Source organism: Athalia rosae, chromosome 2, assembly GCF_917208135.1.
Source record: "Athalia rosae chromosome 2, iyAthRosa1.1, whole genome shotgun sequence".
Classification (NCBI taxonomy): Eukaryota; Metazoa; Arthropoda; class Insecta; order Hymenoptera; family Athaliidae; genus Athalia; species Athalia rosae.
Window position 1 is genome coordinate 13,503,884 of NC_064027.1, and position 16,854 is coordinate 13,520,737.

Below are 16,854 nucleotides of genomic sequence, written 5' to 3' on the forward strand. Positions count from 1 at the left end.
TGTCACTTACTAGTGACTAATTTCGGGTTTGAAAAACTGCGGCTCTGTGATCAACATAAGATTGATTTATCAAATGTAGTAGTTGGCCGTCTGCTTAGAATATGTTCATCATAAAACCAATAAAATGAAAATTTCGCAGTCTTGTGGTTTTCCAATACAGTTTTAAATATTTGAATAGCATAAATATAAAAATCTAGTACGTCTATTGAACTTCGTTCCGCAAAAAGGACGTTAAGCGCACGCGCGACGTGACGCAATTTGACGCATTTCTTGACCAATCCTAGTGAGACCAACGTGCTCAAGGTCAGGGTCAGGTCACGTTGATCCTTTCCCAGAACAGCAGAAGGGTTTTAAGGAAGCAACGGCAGAGCGGACTGCCCAGTGTCATTCTGTAGGTTGAGCCGAAGGTGGTGTTAGATTTTGGTTGATAAAATGGAATTGAAGGAAAATTTGAAGAAGGAACCCACTTGGGTACAATTACAGCAGTTCTATGATACGAATGGAAGCCGACTTAACATTCACGAATTGTTCAAAACTAATCCGGATCGTTTTAATAAATACAGGTAAGTTTGTTCTGTCACTTTAAAAGTTTGACCTTCTATCGACCTTCCACTTTATCATTTCCAATTAGGTTTGATTTTGATTTTGATCAATTTCTTATGCAATTGCATTGCTCAAAACTTGACTATATGATTCTTCTAATATCGATTATTATGTCGTAATCTTGCAACCTAGTTTAAATTCAAAAACACATTGGAGTACTCACCTTGTGATACGCTACGTGAATAATTTCAGCCTCCAACTCACAACACCTGAAGATGGCCCAATTTTGCTCGACTATTCCAAGAATCGAATCAATGACGAGGTTCTATCATTACTCTTTCAATTGGTATGTAAGGATGTCAGAACTTATCAATAGATATGGCTGAAGTTTGAATTATACAGTCACCTGAAAATGCTTCATTAAAAATATCTGTTTCATTAAACTGCAATAATTTATTGTCGCCTACAACCAGGCCCGCGCTCGTGGAATTGAAGCTGCAAGAAATGCTATGTTTTCTGGTGCCAAGATCAACTTGACTGAAAATCGAGCAGTCTTACATGTTGCTCTCAGAAATAGAGCTAATGCTCCTATTCTTGTTGATGGTAAAGATGTCATGCCAGATGTAAATGCAGTGTTGAATCATATGAAGGAGTTTACCGGTCAAGTAAGTCATTTATGAATTCAAATTATACTTGTTCACCTACAATGGCTTGATTAAATTCTTGATTAATTTGAATTTATTACAATAAATTAATAGAGTATCAAGGAGGTTCTGAAATGTAGAATAGACTTTTTGCAAGACTAAATCGATTTTTATAGGTGATTTCAAAGCAATGGACTGGATTTACTGGGAAACCAATTGAGGACGTAGTGAACATTGGAATCGGAGGTTCTGACCTGGTAAGCTCAAAAATCGCAGACTAGTTATACTATGCAGTTCAGTAAGGAACTAGCTATTGAAAATTCAATAATTATGACTTAGGGCCCTGTCATGGTGACGGAGGCTTTGAAACCATATCAAATTGGTCCACGGGTACACTTTGTGAGCAACATAGATGGTACTCATATTGCAGAAACTTTAAAAAAACTAAATCCTGAAACATGTCTATTCATAATTGCATCAAAAACTTTTACGACACAAGAAACGATCACCAATGCTACGTCTGCTAAACTATGGCTTCTGGAAAATTTGAAAAGCGTAAGTAGAAATATTGAGTTTCACATGATGAATTAACTCCCTCAAGAGATTTAAATGAGTTACAATATCCTTTTCGTGTGATCAGGAAGCAGCTGTGGCTTCACACTTCGTTGCTTTATCCACAAACACAGAAAAAGTTAAACAGTTCGGTATCGATGAGAAAAATATGTTTGGATTCTGGGATTGGGTTGGAGGTCGCTATTCTTTGTGGTCAGCGATCGGTCTCTCCATATCCCTGTCCATAGGTTTTGACAATTTTGAGAAGCTTTTGAGTGGTGCCCATTTCATGGATCAGCATTTTTATACAGCTCCGCTAGAAAAAAATGTAAGAGTTTGAAGACTACAAAAAGTCCAACTGCGTTTAATTTAAAAATTGAACCATATAATGATTTGATAGTTTTAATTACTCAACGATTCTAATCACGAAATCTTTCTTCCTAGGCACCAGTAATTCTGGCATTGCTTGGAGTTTGGTACCACAATTTTTATGGTGCGGAAACTCATGCGTTATTACCATATGATCAGTATTTGCACAGATTTGCTGCATATTTCCAGCAAGGCGATATGGAGAGTAATGGAAAATATGTCACTCGATCTGGAAAAACTGTTGATTACAGTACAGGTGATTATTAATCATAAGATCTTTAATAATAATCAAACCAGGTACTTTTAGATTGATGCTAGTCATTTATACCTAGGTCCGATTGTCTGGGGAGAACCGGGTACGAATGGACAGCATGCATTTTATCAACTCATTCATCAAGGCACAAGACTGATACCAGCGGATTTCATAGCCCCTGCAATATCGCATAACAAAGTAAACATGAAATATACATATTTGTCAGTGAACAATCTAAGTTTCATGATTGCATCAGTGTGAATATTCCAGGTTCAGGGAACTACCCACCACAAGATCTTACTTGCTAATTTCTTGGCCCAAACTGAAGCTCTAATGAAAGGAAAATCCGAATCTGAGGCTAGAGAAGAACTTCAAAAAGCTGGATTGAGTCCTAGCGAAATCACAACGCTTCTTCCACACAAAGTATTCCAAGGAAACCGACCTACTAACAGTATTGTAGTCAAAGGAGTTACTCCATTTACACTAGGGGCACTTATCGGTCAGTTCAAAAGTAGTATCTGCTGAGTTTCCTTTTTTCCATTATCTGAATATCCAGATACATAATTTCCCAAATGTATTTCAGCAATGTATGAACATAAGATCTTCGTGCAAGGAATTATTTGGGACATCAATTCATTCGACCAATGGGGGTGAGTATACTTCTTATTGAACTATTATTTCAAAGCTTTTACACAGTGCAGTATATTTATGAGTCTGAAATATGACCGTGAATCTCAAACATCTTGCATGGGAAATGTAAAGAAATTTTTTTCATCTACCATGTTTTCTACACAGTGTGGAATTAGGAAAGCAGTTGGCTAAAGCTATAGAGCCAGAACTGAAAAACAACGAAAATATTACCAGCCATGATTCCTCAACGAATGGGTTAATTGCATTCATCAAAGCACATAGCCAATAAGCATTTGATTGATTGTACAGTGTGGAGTTGGGGAAACAGTTAACACTGGAAATTCTGCCAATGCTTTCTCACAACGGTTCCATCAATACCAAAGACTCTTCTTCGAATGGATTGATCAATTTCATCAAGAGTCAGAGCTGTATGTGCACTTCAGTCACTTGTGACACGTCGGAATCAGAACATAATTTATTTATCTAGCCAACCATGTATTACTTTGGTGTCAGTCTGCTTATTGTTAGTAAAAGTTTGTCTTCATCACTCAGAATCGTATGTTAGTAAATGAATTGATGTAAATTAGATGTGGAAATGATCATAATATTCACAGGCTTTTTATCCCTGACTTTCATTCAATTCTTCACAATATATGTATACCTAATTACATAATCATGATATATTGTCAGTCATTTATCATTCAGTTTGCTATTGATGATATTAGTGGTTCTAAATTACTGCATATGATCATAGGTGAAAAAAAAACGTAGGTTTTCTGTTTATTTACAAATATTATATACTTTGTTATACATGTGTATACATGATTTATATTGAATTTTTACACTTACAATTAGCCAGTTCCCTGAATTGATTCATAACAGAAATCTATTTCATTGGCATTTATCTTCGGTCCTGCATGTCAGTCGCCAATGTGAATTCACAAAGTTAGAAGATTTGACAAATAAATCATTTGTCTCTATCTTATCTTCGTTATCTTGATTGCAGGTGTTGCATAAACACCAATGTTAAAATATTGTCATTTTTGACCGCACATGTTATACTACTCGCAATAAAACGAAAATTCTCTGGACATAAAACTATTCTGATTTACCTCGCCCTAGAATATATTCTTTTTCGGCACATCTTTGTTGTATCATAGAATTATGGAGCAACGTTCCACGGGTTGCTTATATCGAGATTTTCCAGCTGAAAATACAATATAATAATTTCAAGTATGTTTAAACTTAAGTTTTAAGTGAAGTATTTTAGTTTTATGCCAAGTAGCTAGTTACTTTTCGGGTGAGTTGATCGACACAAGCCGTACGAATACGAGCAGCTGTAGCTGGAGCATCTAATCGAAAATAACCAGTAATATTTGCATCTGCTCGAGCACTTTGAATAGCATTTTTTATGGCAAAGAAAACCGAGCAGGCCAAGAATAGTGGCGGTTCACCTACAGCCTAGAATAATGGTAGCAAAATATGTGCAATATGTTTTCCAAATTAATTATTTTGTTAGCAGGCGATACAGAAGTAAGTGAAATTATAACATCTTACTTTAGAAGAATAGACTGCCCGAGGATTTGGAGCTCCTTTCAAAAGAGACACATTGAATTCTTGTGGGATATCTGTGAACCCAGGAACTTTGTAAGCTCCAGGACCACGACTGAAAAGAGTTCCAGTCGGAGAATAAATTAATTCTTCCATTGTGAACAGTCCATATCCTTGAACAAATCCTCCTTCGACTTGACCTATGTCTATTGCAGGATTCAAACTGTCACCCAAATCCATCACAATATCTGTCCGTAAGACCTGAAAGGATAATTGACTGTTTACAGTGAGTCCAATTATAATTAGATTTTGAGTTTCACACCACATAAAATATGTGGTATGTACCTGATGATCTCCAGTTAGGCAATCGACCTCAACTTCTGAGCATGCTACACCATATGTAAAGTAATTGAACGGGTTTCCTGAGTTGGTTTCAAATGAGTATCCTATATCTGGAGTAGCGTAAAATCCAGTAGCTGACAGACTTATCCTTTGCATGTAGGCTGTGCTTACCCATTCCTCCCACGTGCCTTGAGGATTTGCACTCATAATGGGTTTTAATCTCTCCATAATCTGTTCACATGCACGCTGAAAATATAGAAATGGTAAATCAGGTTGATTTTAATTTCATCCCTGATTACATGTGAGATATAGTGAATCGCTGTGAGAATCTGGTTGAGATTGATTTGAAATTCAATTACCATGACAGCCATGCCATTCAGATCTGAACCTGCACTAGCTGCTGTTGGTGATGTGTTCGGTACCTTATCTGTTGAGGTTTCCACAGTATGAATTTTTTCTGGATTTACCTTGAATACTCTACTTGCAACCTAAAATTGAATTGGTTGGAAACATATCTCTTATTTATACAATGACTCAGTTTTTTAGTTTGATCTAAAGCTAGTCAAAGTGATACACACTTGAATCATTTTAGTATATAAACCCTGTCCCATCTCTGTTCCACCATGGCTCAACAGAACGGAACCGTCAGTGTACACGTGGACCAAAGCTCCACCTTGATTGAGGAACGCAGCAGTAAATGCGATGCCGAATTTCGTTGGTGTTATTGCGATGCCTCGTTTTTTATATCTGTGTTGTCTGAAAGAATGGACAGCATGAATGTTGTCCCGATGCGAAGACAAGCACAATTATTACTATTTCATCCATCATCAACAGATGATGTGGTACACATTATAGTAAATTGTTGAGCATGACTGTGCTAAGGTGTACTATGATAATAAATTTCATACTTGTTATATTGTTGAATGGAAGCAACTCTCTTTTTGTAGTTTGAAGATGTAAGACATTGTTGCCAGCAACGATCAAGTGTGCAATGATCCAGACGTTGGTTATAATGCGTAAGATTGCCCTCTTTGTAAAGATTTCGTTCAGACAACTGTAGATGTAATGTCATAAGTTATTGTGAGTCACAACGAGTTGGTTAACGAAGTAATATCGTGGATGACATGAATTTACCTCAACAACGTCAGCTTTGAGGAAATCGGCTACCTGATGTATCATGTTCTCCGCTAGAAACATTCCCTGTGGGCCACCAAACCCTCGGAAGGCAGTATTGGACGGTAAGTTCGTTCTACACATAAAACCATATACATCCACTGCTGGAATTTTGTATGCATTTTCGAAATGGAACATTGCCCGTTCCAGAACCTGTTCGAAAGAATGATCATGATTAGAATAAAATTTATTCAATGAGTGTGCACAAACATTACGGTGCATAGGACAGTAACTCACAGATGCCGATAAATCTCTTGAATACCCAGCGTTACTGTAGATATGAACTTGTGCAACTTTTATTAATCCGTCATTATCAAACCCAATTTTCCATTTGTAGTAAAATGGATGCCGAGTCCCTGTTATTAACATGTCCTCATCCCGGTCCAGCATACAACGAACTGGTTTTTGTAATCTATCAAAAAGACGAGATGGGATTTATTAAATTAATTTTTACGAATCGTTTCTAACAATGCTCACTTATGTGCTGCAAATGCAACTGGCAATGCAACTAAGGTCCCGCGGGATTCCTTGCCCCCAAAACCACCACCCATACGCTTCACACGGGCAGTAATTCTATTAAGAGGAACATGGAGAATGTGAGATGCAAGTTTTTGAATTTCAGAAGGATGTTGCGACGAACAGAGGATCTCTAGCTCATCGTCTTCATGTGGTATGGCAATAGCAGCATGTGTCTCCAGGTAGAAATGTTCTTGGCCACCCATTCTAGCTTCTCCTTCTAGGATATGGTCAACTTCAGAAAATACTTTCTCTACGTCTCCTTTTACGATTCGTCTAGGAGTATCGGAAAAGAATGATTTTTCCTTAATTGCGTCCTGTAGATTCCAGAATAATATTATTATAGTAATCTCAAAGAAAAACTATTCAAGGTTTTAGGGTCGTTTTATTCTATTATTTGCATCACCTCAATTGTTATAATGATGGGCTCAAGATTCTCGTACTCAATCTGAACCATTCTAGCAGCTTTTTGGGCTATGGCTTGATCAATTGCAACAATCGCACCAATCGTCTGTCCCTGACTTGTTACCTGATATGAATAGAACACAAATGATTAGGAGAATATTTTTAAAACCCATTGCTTGTTTGAATTTCCAAGGCAAATGAAGAAGTTTACAGCAAAGAAAATTTCAACAATGTATGCTACCTTCTCTGATACGAATAACTCCTCGTCATGAAAAACAGCACCTATCCATCTTCTATCTTCAGGTATATCTTTTGCACTGTAAAATGCCTTGACACCTTCAAGCGCTAAGGCTGCAGATGCATCAATATTAATGATTCTTGCATGTGCTCGAGTTGAAAGAACTAATGCTAAGTATAATTCTCCAACAAATTTTGGCATATCGTCGCAATAAACAGCTTCGCCAGTTACTTGTTTGCGTGCACTTGCATGAATTATTGGCCTGCCAACTAAGTCGGTACGTTCTTGACTGTTTGAGACCTGGTCATGAGTTGAAAATAAATATTTTTCATTGCACTTATTTGGTGTGTACTAATTAAAAGCAATTGCATACCACTTCAAAATACTGCGAACTCTTCGGCGGTCTATGATGAAAACCATCACTGGCGTTTTCTAATTCTTTAGGTAATGGATTGATCGTTGGTAATTCGACTTTCAAATACTTAGTTATTTGAAGAAAGGCTTTGAAAAACAGACTAAGGAAAATAAATGTATCAAATATTACTTGAAGTTCAACTAGTTTTGTGCCAAACACAAATGCTTACCTCAATGTCAGCGAACGACGATAGTGTACCATACCCCCTGGAACATTGCCACTTAATGGCAATTCGTTTATTAGTGAATCATAGACTGGTTCTAAGATTTGTTCATCCCATTTCCTGAAGCATGTAGGTATGAATGTAAAACAATGGGTAATGTCAAGATATTAGTATACCAAGGCAAGTAATCTTTGAAATATCCTCACTTATTTATCATAGTTTCACAAGTCCGCCTGGCTAGCATAGTGGTTGGTGCCATACCTCCATAAGCTAGGAGGACATTTTGAACTATGTTGCTTCCTGGTTTGAAAAACACGTTTAACGCAGAGTTTACAATGGCAATATCATCATCACGACGCTTGGCTTGTTTGTAGGCAATGAAATACTCCCCCTAGAATAATAAATATTTTGTTACCAATACTGATTACATTTTGTGTCCTTCAATGCTTCTGAGAGTGAATATGCATATCTGAAACATATTTATGCTTGAGCTACGTACTTGAATTGTAAAAGGAATTGTAATGGAAACCAAAATTTCATCAGGTGCAACAACGTTCTTACGATAGCCTATGAAAAATGTATGGTCCATGGGAATTTCTCTTATCCCACGGTCCAAGCTGCGCAATGTTAACTTTACACCAGCAGCCATGAAAATTGGGTTTAAGTCAGATATTGGACTTCCCGTCATTATGTTGCCTCCAACAGCCTACAGAACAAACACACTTTAGTTTGGGATAACATGAAATTTATTATTTCTAAAAAGTTATCAGCATACTGACCGCTACATTTCTAATTTGTTTTCCAGCAAACCAATGCAACATAGCTACTATTTCACTGAAGATTCTGGTTTGATATGCTGTAAACGAAAAATAATATTAATCGATTATTGATAAAACGCCGTTCAATTCGAGAAGGTGTAAGAATTTCATCAGTATCTACCAGGTCTCTTGTGTATCTGAAGTTTAAGTGCTTCTTCTAATTCATTCAATGTTACGCTAGCCCCTACTTCTAAGCCAGTCTTGTTTTCTGTAATCTTTTTCATCGGCAGAATTTGTGTCGGTTGAATTAAAACAGGATATAAGCAATGTTTGAACTTCACTTCAACCCCTGAAAATAGTAGAATTTAGTATTATAATGGTTCAAAAATGGATGATGGATAAAAATAGATTTGTTGTGTAGAGCCTACCGACTTCCGAATTTCCCACAATGATTTTTGATTCAGGATGTACTTTTCTCAAAGCTAGTAATTGGTCAAGAGTATTTGGTCGGTACCAAGTGATGCTCTTTCCCTTAAAAACTAAATACTGATCATCTAGTTCTGTGGACATCTGGAAGTAATAAACGCTTCGCTCATAAATATTCTTCTGATAGAAATGCAAAGTTAGGAGTTAGTGGAGTCATTCTACAAACCTGTAACCTTGGAGGAAATATAAATTCCTGTGAGGGATCATATGGGGTGAATTCCCTTGAATTGAAAAGCTCATTAGGTTCATCAGCAGGACCTTTCTTACAACATGCATCTTTTGTATCACAAGTTTTCACACGTTTAGATGTAACACCGTTATTTCTGCAACAAGCATCTCCCATTTGGCAGACTGAGTCATTAGAGGCTTTATTATTTTTCAGATTGGACCCAATATGTGAACGTTCCCATTCCTCAGTGAAGGTTTGGAGACCTTGAAGAATAGGCCGGTATCCAGTGCATCTGCATAGATTTCCTGAATGCAAATAAAGGCTGTCATTTGATTTTATAACGAGTAGACTGATTTGTTGAAAAAATATAAATGAAATTCTGAATAGAACCTTGGAAAGCAATCTCTAGGTTTTCCATTGTTGGTTTGGGGATGGATCTCAACAAGGCATACATGGACATCACAATTCCAGGTGTACAAAAGCCGCATTGTGATCCATGAGCCTTAGCTAGGCGTTCTTGAATGGGATGTAGCCTTGTTTTGACACTACCAATGCCCTCGACTGTGGTTACTGCCAAGCCATGCATGGCACAAACGGGTGTTAAACATGCGTTTACGGCTAGATGACTGATAGATTGTCATGTAAGAAATTTCCAGTGTAGATGGATCAACTATATTATTGAACAAATTTTCGTTAAGGATACATGATGTTCTTTTCTTGTCTGTTATATCTTGAAACCATAACTGTGCAAGCTCCGCAACCTCCTTCTGCACACCCAAGTTTTGTGCCACATAGTAGTACTATTTCTTATTGTTAAGGTAGTATGATTAAAATAATGTAATGTATCAGCAATATTCAACAATGAATTTAATTTTCGATGGCATGTATATATTAACTCTTATCCTTATCCAGTGGAGTCAAGTATTCTACATGTATATCGGTCTATCTACGCGTACCCATATTTGTATAGCTTATGAGTGTTCAAAAAAATTCACTCATCTTCACGAGTAATTAACTATTAGAAACGTGCCTGTGTCAGTTGTTTGATAAGACTATTTGCTTGTGGGAGAAACATCAAATGAAAAAATATATTGAATCTGATTAGTTTATCTGAGTGAATGTAAAACTCTTGACTCATCCATACGCGTATTTTTCCCTTCATTGATATTGGTGTTGAAATCAGACTGTTGTAACTATCCTTAGCTCAAGAAATGCATTATATAGTATAGAATATTCAAGAAATAACTGGGAATATCGTAAAATATTATCCACAAATATCACCCCAAAACCCAGAGATAATAATTCTTCTTCACGTGCATTGGCCTACGTAAAATATTAGATAATATCTTATCAAATTTTTTTAAGTGAGCTGATGCAGTCGTTGAGAACATTAGTACAGTAGGTCTGTTATCATTAACAGCATTGTAAAGGATACACTTATTACGCAAGTAATATAACAATGTCCATTCGGGATCAACCTTGTCATCTTTTATCTGCAAGAGAAAATTGATTTATTGGATTTATTGGAATCACATGAATCTGTTAGAAATTGATAGCTAAAAATATTATTGATTCGTACCTCTTTTCCATTCACATAAAATATAAGAGTGGAGATGACTGTTTCGGCACTAGATACCTTGCGAACTTTTTTCCCATTGTTTGAGGGAACCATCCTGATTTTCTGCACTGAAATTTTGTATTATCCGATTTTAGTCAGACGCGCGATTTTTCACACAATAAATATTATTCGAACAATTCGTTCTTAAACATGGCAAAGATCAAATCATAGGATGAATTCAGTGATCTTTGAGAAAGTTTTTATGCACCTTTCGAATACTGTTTCGCTGTAATTCAGCACATATCCTGCATCTAATTATGCCCAGCTGGTGGGATATTATTTATATTAGAAGATCATGAAATCATATCGGAATATTTAGATGCACTTCCAGTCGAGTCGATCTATCATGTTTAAATAATATTGATACAAAGCAAAGAAGTGAAATCTCAAGGAATCGCTATCTATATTTTTATGCGCATAAATTGATCCGCAATAAAATTACACGCCTATTCGATAAATATTTTATAAGTACCAGCACAAAACATCCTCGGTTTTCAGTAACGAACGATGTTGCGATCGATCACTTTCTTCTAACGTGATAAACTTTCAATACTGTAGTACATACGTCGTGATTCTTGTCCAGTACTGCAATGACTGCAGACTGCATATCGCTGTATTATATGCGGTGAACTGAAAATTGCATTCTACCACATGCATTGCGATTCAGAGCAGTTATAAGAGGACTGCTTATCTTAATTGTGCAGAAAATTAAACATAAAAAATAACAGATATTCCGTTATAATGTCCTACTAGCATTGGAAAAATGATACTAGAATTTTCGTTTCAATCCTTCAAATTTCATTTGTTAACAATTATTATTTTCAATAAATCAGACTTCGAATTTTCTTATGAATCAAGCTGATAGATCACGAATGACGTTAGTGATCTAAAGTAGCTTTCTTTGCCTGGAGATAATGACATATTTACATAAACCTGAAAAAACTTTTGGAATACTCTGCTGTATGGATGTTTCAATGGACTATTATTTAACGTGAATGTTGAACTATACGACAAATATTGAAGCAGATAAACAACATCAAAGCTTACGTCACGTGCTCGATGAAAATAAGGTCATTTTCAGACCACATCAGTTTTGTAGGATATTTTAAATCCATGACAAAAATATTATAAATGTGTACAAAAACTGCCAAGTACAAAATTGTTTTTTTCTGACAGAAATAGGGCTCTCTCTCATTTAGGCAATGTCAACGGTGTTTTATTGGGCAGTGAATAATATAAGTTTAAACTGTTCCTGCCAAAAATGAGATCAACTATCTGATGACAAAACCAAAAACGTAGCGCTGATCTCCGTTGTGTAATCGAAAGAGAGCAAAGAATACTCAAACCTGCCCTGGTTGATGGTTCTTATACTTAGCATGCACATTCCTTTCCCCCATTTTGACCGTTCAATCAATTACTTTGCGTACAGAACTGCAATGATTGCCATCTGACTAGTTTTCTACGCAAACCTAGACGTCGAAAGATGAGGTTCATCAGTCCGAACTTCTATAATTATTCGAAGCTAGATTGCCTCAAAAAAGTTATTACCTAATTCAAAACTCTGTTGCTGATCATTATTCATTGACGAGGAATGGTGATTTATAACTGCAAGATAATCATTCAATCAAAACCTCATTACGGAGAAACAATTATTTATTCAATGCTCAATTGGCGAACAATGATTATTTATTATTAATTGAAAGCCCTGTTGTTTCAGAATCAGAAAAGTCATAAATCAATCCAAAGCTCTAATCGGCAAGAAAAGACTATTATCTTCGATGCATACGCTACTTTCCCTGATTTACAAAACTGCGCATGCTAAAACTATGATCGAATTTAGTCAAATGGTTATAACGTCCGAATACAACATCCGATTCAATTGAAATTTGAAAGGCAAACGGGGACTGGTAATATAAAGATACCCTGTAAAGTTCAACTTTCTTCGAACTTCAATTTTTGAAATACCATAGACAGAAAAAATCTCTAAAAATGGTTTGCGGAGTACAAGAAGACGAAGATGATGGTTCTCATCAACTTCAAACCCCTATAACTCTGGAACCGCTGAACCGATTTTGTTCTGGGTTTTCATAGACATTTGTACGGTGACAACGAATAATTTTTGTCCAAACTGTCTAAAATTTTCAGCCATTCGCATGAAAAAAATGCCCCCGTTCCAAGCATAAAGAGTTGGCTCGAGGAAAGATTGCTGGCTGGTGCTCGCCTGCCTACAGTATTTGGCGGTGATTCGCTGTCGCGAATCTTGATTCCCCGTCAACAATTACAGAACGTAACCGACGCAAAGAATATTACATCATCGGGTCAGAAGGTCAAGGCGGATATGCCGCTGCTTGATTTTTTGTTCAATTTTGTGATAAGATGTACGTCCATTTGGAAAACAGATTTGAAAGTATACGAAATCCTGTGATGTTTTACAATATTTTTCCCTGAACCGAGTTATGAAACTATCTAGATTTTATTTTATTGTTTTCTTCATTTATTCATGTTTAGAAATTGTTTTTCGAAACTCTTCGTTAGGTAATATTGGATGTTGATATTTGTATCGTATCCGAATACACTTGAATAGTTTCTGCGCCGATGTATGTTGCGGTAAGATAGTAGGTATTCATCGAATTTTTCAAAATCGAAAGGATTCATTCAATGAATCTCAAATGTCATGAGATGATTTACGAATGTCCATTCTATGCGCTGTACATTGTATTGCGCTGTGATTAAAAAAAGCTATTATAATGCTAATATCATGAAGAAGTAAAATTTCATCTACAATTAGTAGCCCTTGCGGCTACCAGTTTTCGTAAAGATGGCGGAATAATTTTCTACCGCCGTCTTGATTCCCTCGTCTCGAATTTTCAGTTTTCGTGATCAAATTTATGATCAGCGACCTTAGAAACAGGTTTTCACTACTTTTTATGAAAATTGATCGATTTTTCGCTATTAACATCAGCGATGTTGGATCCGTCATTTCGAATGGTTGAATCTCGACTTCATTTTTGAAGCGACATCCAAAACCCCCCGGTATCAAGTTCCCTTTCAATTAATTCCTATAATGCTCTTTATACGAGAATACAAAAATAGCATTTCGAGGGAGGGGCACCGCCCTAAAATGAAATTCGGCCGATATAAAAATCACGTATCACTTATTTTAGGGTTCTTAACATTCATGCCAAGTTTCGTCAAAATCGCGGAGTCGGACACTTCGCGGATGTTCCTTGATTATGAGGAGATAAAAAAGAAATGATGTTGAATAATTGCTTACAGTCTCACTGTTCATTCGTGTGGATGATAGACGTAAAGTATACTCAAAAAAAAAAAACAGCAAAAGTGATCAGATCCTGGATAGCGCCAGGAGCGAAAGAATAGGGAATAAAAAAAACGAAAGAAAACAAAAAAAGGCTCCCGAAAACTAAAGTCGTTTTTAAATTCCACAGGCAGTTGCCGAAATTTGGGAGCAAATTTGTTTTCGAATTCGATGGTGTCACAGAACATGGAATTGAAACAAAAAAAGGGGACGTCACGGATTGATGTGCAATAATTTGTTCTGAAGTTATAGCGATTTGAACGTGTTTCGGAGTTTTTTGTCACAAACGGGCGTAGTACCACAAAAAATCAAAAAAAGAATTTCAAAGCTAACAAAATTTTCCTAAATGGCGCTTGCATGGAGCCGATTTGGAAAACAAAATCCATTTGCCTGGTGCGTATAGCTTTAAAGTTTATCTCAAAAAGTGAATTTCTGCAACAATCGTTTTAGAGGCTTGCGCTGAAGAGATGAGAAGACGCCGACTGAATTATTGATGAAAAGGGCCTGGAAGAGGAAAGTTTTAGCTGCAATTTCGTGTGAGACTCATTCATTTAACTGCGTTTTCTCGAAAGCTATGAGCAAAAATTAGAAAAATAAGAAAGTTTGTGAGGGATTTTTCATCGATTATACTTCGAAAAATAAAGATTTTGACAAAAGTTGCAACTGCCAAGTTTTCTGGAGTGCCCAACGTGAATCTCAATTTCAAACTGTCAGAAGGTTTCACCAAAAATGACGGTCGAGAATCTGAAAAGAATCAGGTAATCCGAAAAGATAAATCAACCCAGAATAAGTGACTACGAATGATTAAAAAATTTTCTCACCTTCAAAACAAACCGAATAGCAAGTTTAAGGGTTGAGCAATTACGATTAAACATATTTACGGCTTTTTTCTATAGTCAATAAATTAATTCGAGTGGAATAGGTTCAATATCTTTAATTCAAATAATTTTTCTATCAATATCCTATATCACGAATCGTGACGATAAGGATATTCGGCAGTACTTTTGAATTTCTAGTTTGACGTTCGGAGGGTCCGACAGGGGTAAACTATTTAGGAGTATTGAAAAATAAATGTGGACTTTCAGCAATAGGGGAACGGTATTTTTTCACGCATGCATAAATAATAATGTACAAATTAAATTGGATTTTTTATATACCACGTATTGTTGATCCGAAACATAGTGGTTGTTTGATTTTTTCTCGATGTTCCGGGAGAGTCGTGTGACGATAGCACGCGCGTTGTTTGCTCGACATCATAACTAGACTATCGCTGCTACAGTAATGCCAGTTATTGACACGAATAAGCGACGATGAAGACAATGCTACGAATTTCATTTCATGTTTACGCCGTCAGAAATTAATCCGATTTCGGGCAGAGGCAATTAGACCCAAATCTAATTAAAAAGATTAACAAATAAGCGTAATTTAAAACAAAATTCGCGAGAATGAGAGAACGATAAAATACTTAATTGAAATGGCACGCGCGGGTATATCACCTTATCTTCAAATTCCCTATCTTTAGTAGTCTGCGGTTAATTTCAAATATCGGGAAATAAGGATGATTATTAGTAAATGAGTATATCAGCCACGGAGTTCACAAGGGCCATCGGTATCTTAAGTGGACCATATTTTGCAGCAGTATCAGTTGTAAGAATATGGAAGATGAATTGGAAATTAGGACTAGATTAACTACCTCCTGATTTTCTCATATTGCCGAACTATAAGAATGTATGTCTCATTCGCGGTGTACCCAATGTAGACTATTCAGGTGATTCTTTATACGTGTTCCAATTTCTCGGCAACAGATCGTGATTCGATCGAGATGTTAAGTACCAGTAGCTTTTAAATCGTAGATTGAATGGAAATTGACATCGCAAGAGTATCCTCATATGCGTCTGTCTTTCAGGTGATTGCTCAAAATCGCTGCTTATTGCTAATCAGAGTTCTTAGATTATGGTTGGAGTTAGATAAATTATCAATGCACTGCTTATTTTCCAGTTTAAAGTTCGAAGTCAGGCACAGAGGACACATTGACGTACTTATTATACATAAATATTTAATTCTAGCACCTTTTTAGAGATCCGTAATACGCAGGAGAAGCAATTACAAAATTTCCTCGATCTTCTCTGGAATCGTCCGTCCTGGATGCGCGATCGTGTTATACTACAATCCAGAAACTTCAGGTACAAATACATAGATCGAAAACAATCCTGATAGAAAATTCTCACCCGATAGTAATAAGTGGTGGGGTTATCATTGTCAATTAACTTTTTAAAATAAGAAGTCGTACAGGTATGATATGTGTACCCCCCGCATGACATCACTATCTTTTTACTGCGAGTGCCGATTCGTGATAACGGCTCGATAACAACTGTTTGAATAGATCAAAAATTAGATATGTTCTGGATCAAAAATAGCAGGATCAACCTGGTCTGACCTGATCTTGCAAGTTGAGGAATTAAACATTATCGTGGTATTCGAATTTGCAACCATGCAGAAAAGTGGCAATAATTATTATTGCAGTTCGGTTTAAAGTTGCAGATCTCTTCAATTGTAGAAGTTAATTAAAAGATCATCAATTAATTTACGTTTATGAATCGCAAATTTGTTTTGTTCATCATTTTATTAATACTAAGAATACTATCTCAAACGCTCACGGTCATAGACATCGCTGTATAACTGTTATTTCACGATTACGATAAAAATTGGTAGA

At 36.3% G+C, this 16,854-nt stretch overlaps 2 protein-coding genes across 4 annotated transcripts; one reads left to right on the forward strand and one right to left on the reverse strand.

Moving 5' to 3' along the window:
* Positions 1 to 288: 288 nt before the first annotated feature.
* Positions 289 to 4,082, forward strand: LOC105684794 (glucose-6-phosphate isomerase). The gene is made up of 11 exons (XM_012398430.3): positions 289 to 563; positions 796 to 889; positions 1,017 to 1,208; positions 1,364 to 1,444; positions 1,527 to 1,742; positions 1,828 to 2,067; positions 2,184 to 2,364; positions 2,441 to 2,559; positions 2,632 to 2,860; positions 2,945 to 3,011; positions 3,157 to 4,082. Exons 1-11 carry the CDS (start codon positions 433 to 435, stop codon positions 3,278 to 3,280), a joined length of 1,674 nt encoding a protein of 557 aa, XP_012253853.2. The 5' UTR covers positions 289 to 432; the 3' UTR covers positions 3,281 to 4,082.
* On the reverse strand, positions 3,743 to 16,357 carry LOC105684790 (xanthine dehydrogenase). 3 transcript variants are annotated; one of them, XM_012398422.3, is made up of 25 exons: positions 16,211 to 16,357; positions 10,787 to 10,893; positions 10,643 to 10,700; positions 9,911 to 10,007; positions 9,598 to 9,833; positions 9,205 to 9,512; positions 8,981 to 9,122; positions 8,734 to 8,901; positions 8,574 to 8,650; positions 8,294 to 8,500; positions 8,001 to 8,185; positions 7,801 to 7,914; positions 7,590 to 7,731; positions 7,220 to 7,516; positions 6,980 to 7,102; positions 6,535 to 6,890; positions 6,295 to 6,469; positions 6,019 to 6,210; positions 5,793 to 5,938; positions 5,463 to 5,640; positions 5,244 to 5,372; positions 4,888 to 5,130; positions 4,549 to 4,803; positions 4,285 to 4,452; positions 3,743 to 4,198 (listed from the first exon to the last, which is right to left on the reverse strand). In XM_012398422.3, the coding sequence occupies exons 2-25, from the start codon at positions 10,877 to 10,879 to the stop codon at positions 4,154 to 4,156; spliced, it is 4,134 nt and encodes a 1,377-aa protein (XP_012253845.2). In that variant the 5' UTR covers positions 10,880 to 10,893; positions 16,211 to 16,357; the 3' UTR covers positions 3,743 to 4,153. The 3 variants fall into 3 exon arrangements, with proteins under 3 accessions (XP_012253845.2, XP_012253843.3, XP_012253844.2); XM_012398420.3 differs by lacking the exon at positions 16,211 to 16,357 and adding an exon at positions 15,299 to 15,414; XM_012398421.3 differs by lacking the exon at positions 16,211 to 16,357 and adding an exon at positions 11,298 to 11,454.
* Positions 16,358 to 16,854: the final 497 nt, after the last annotated feature.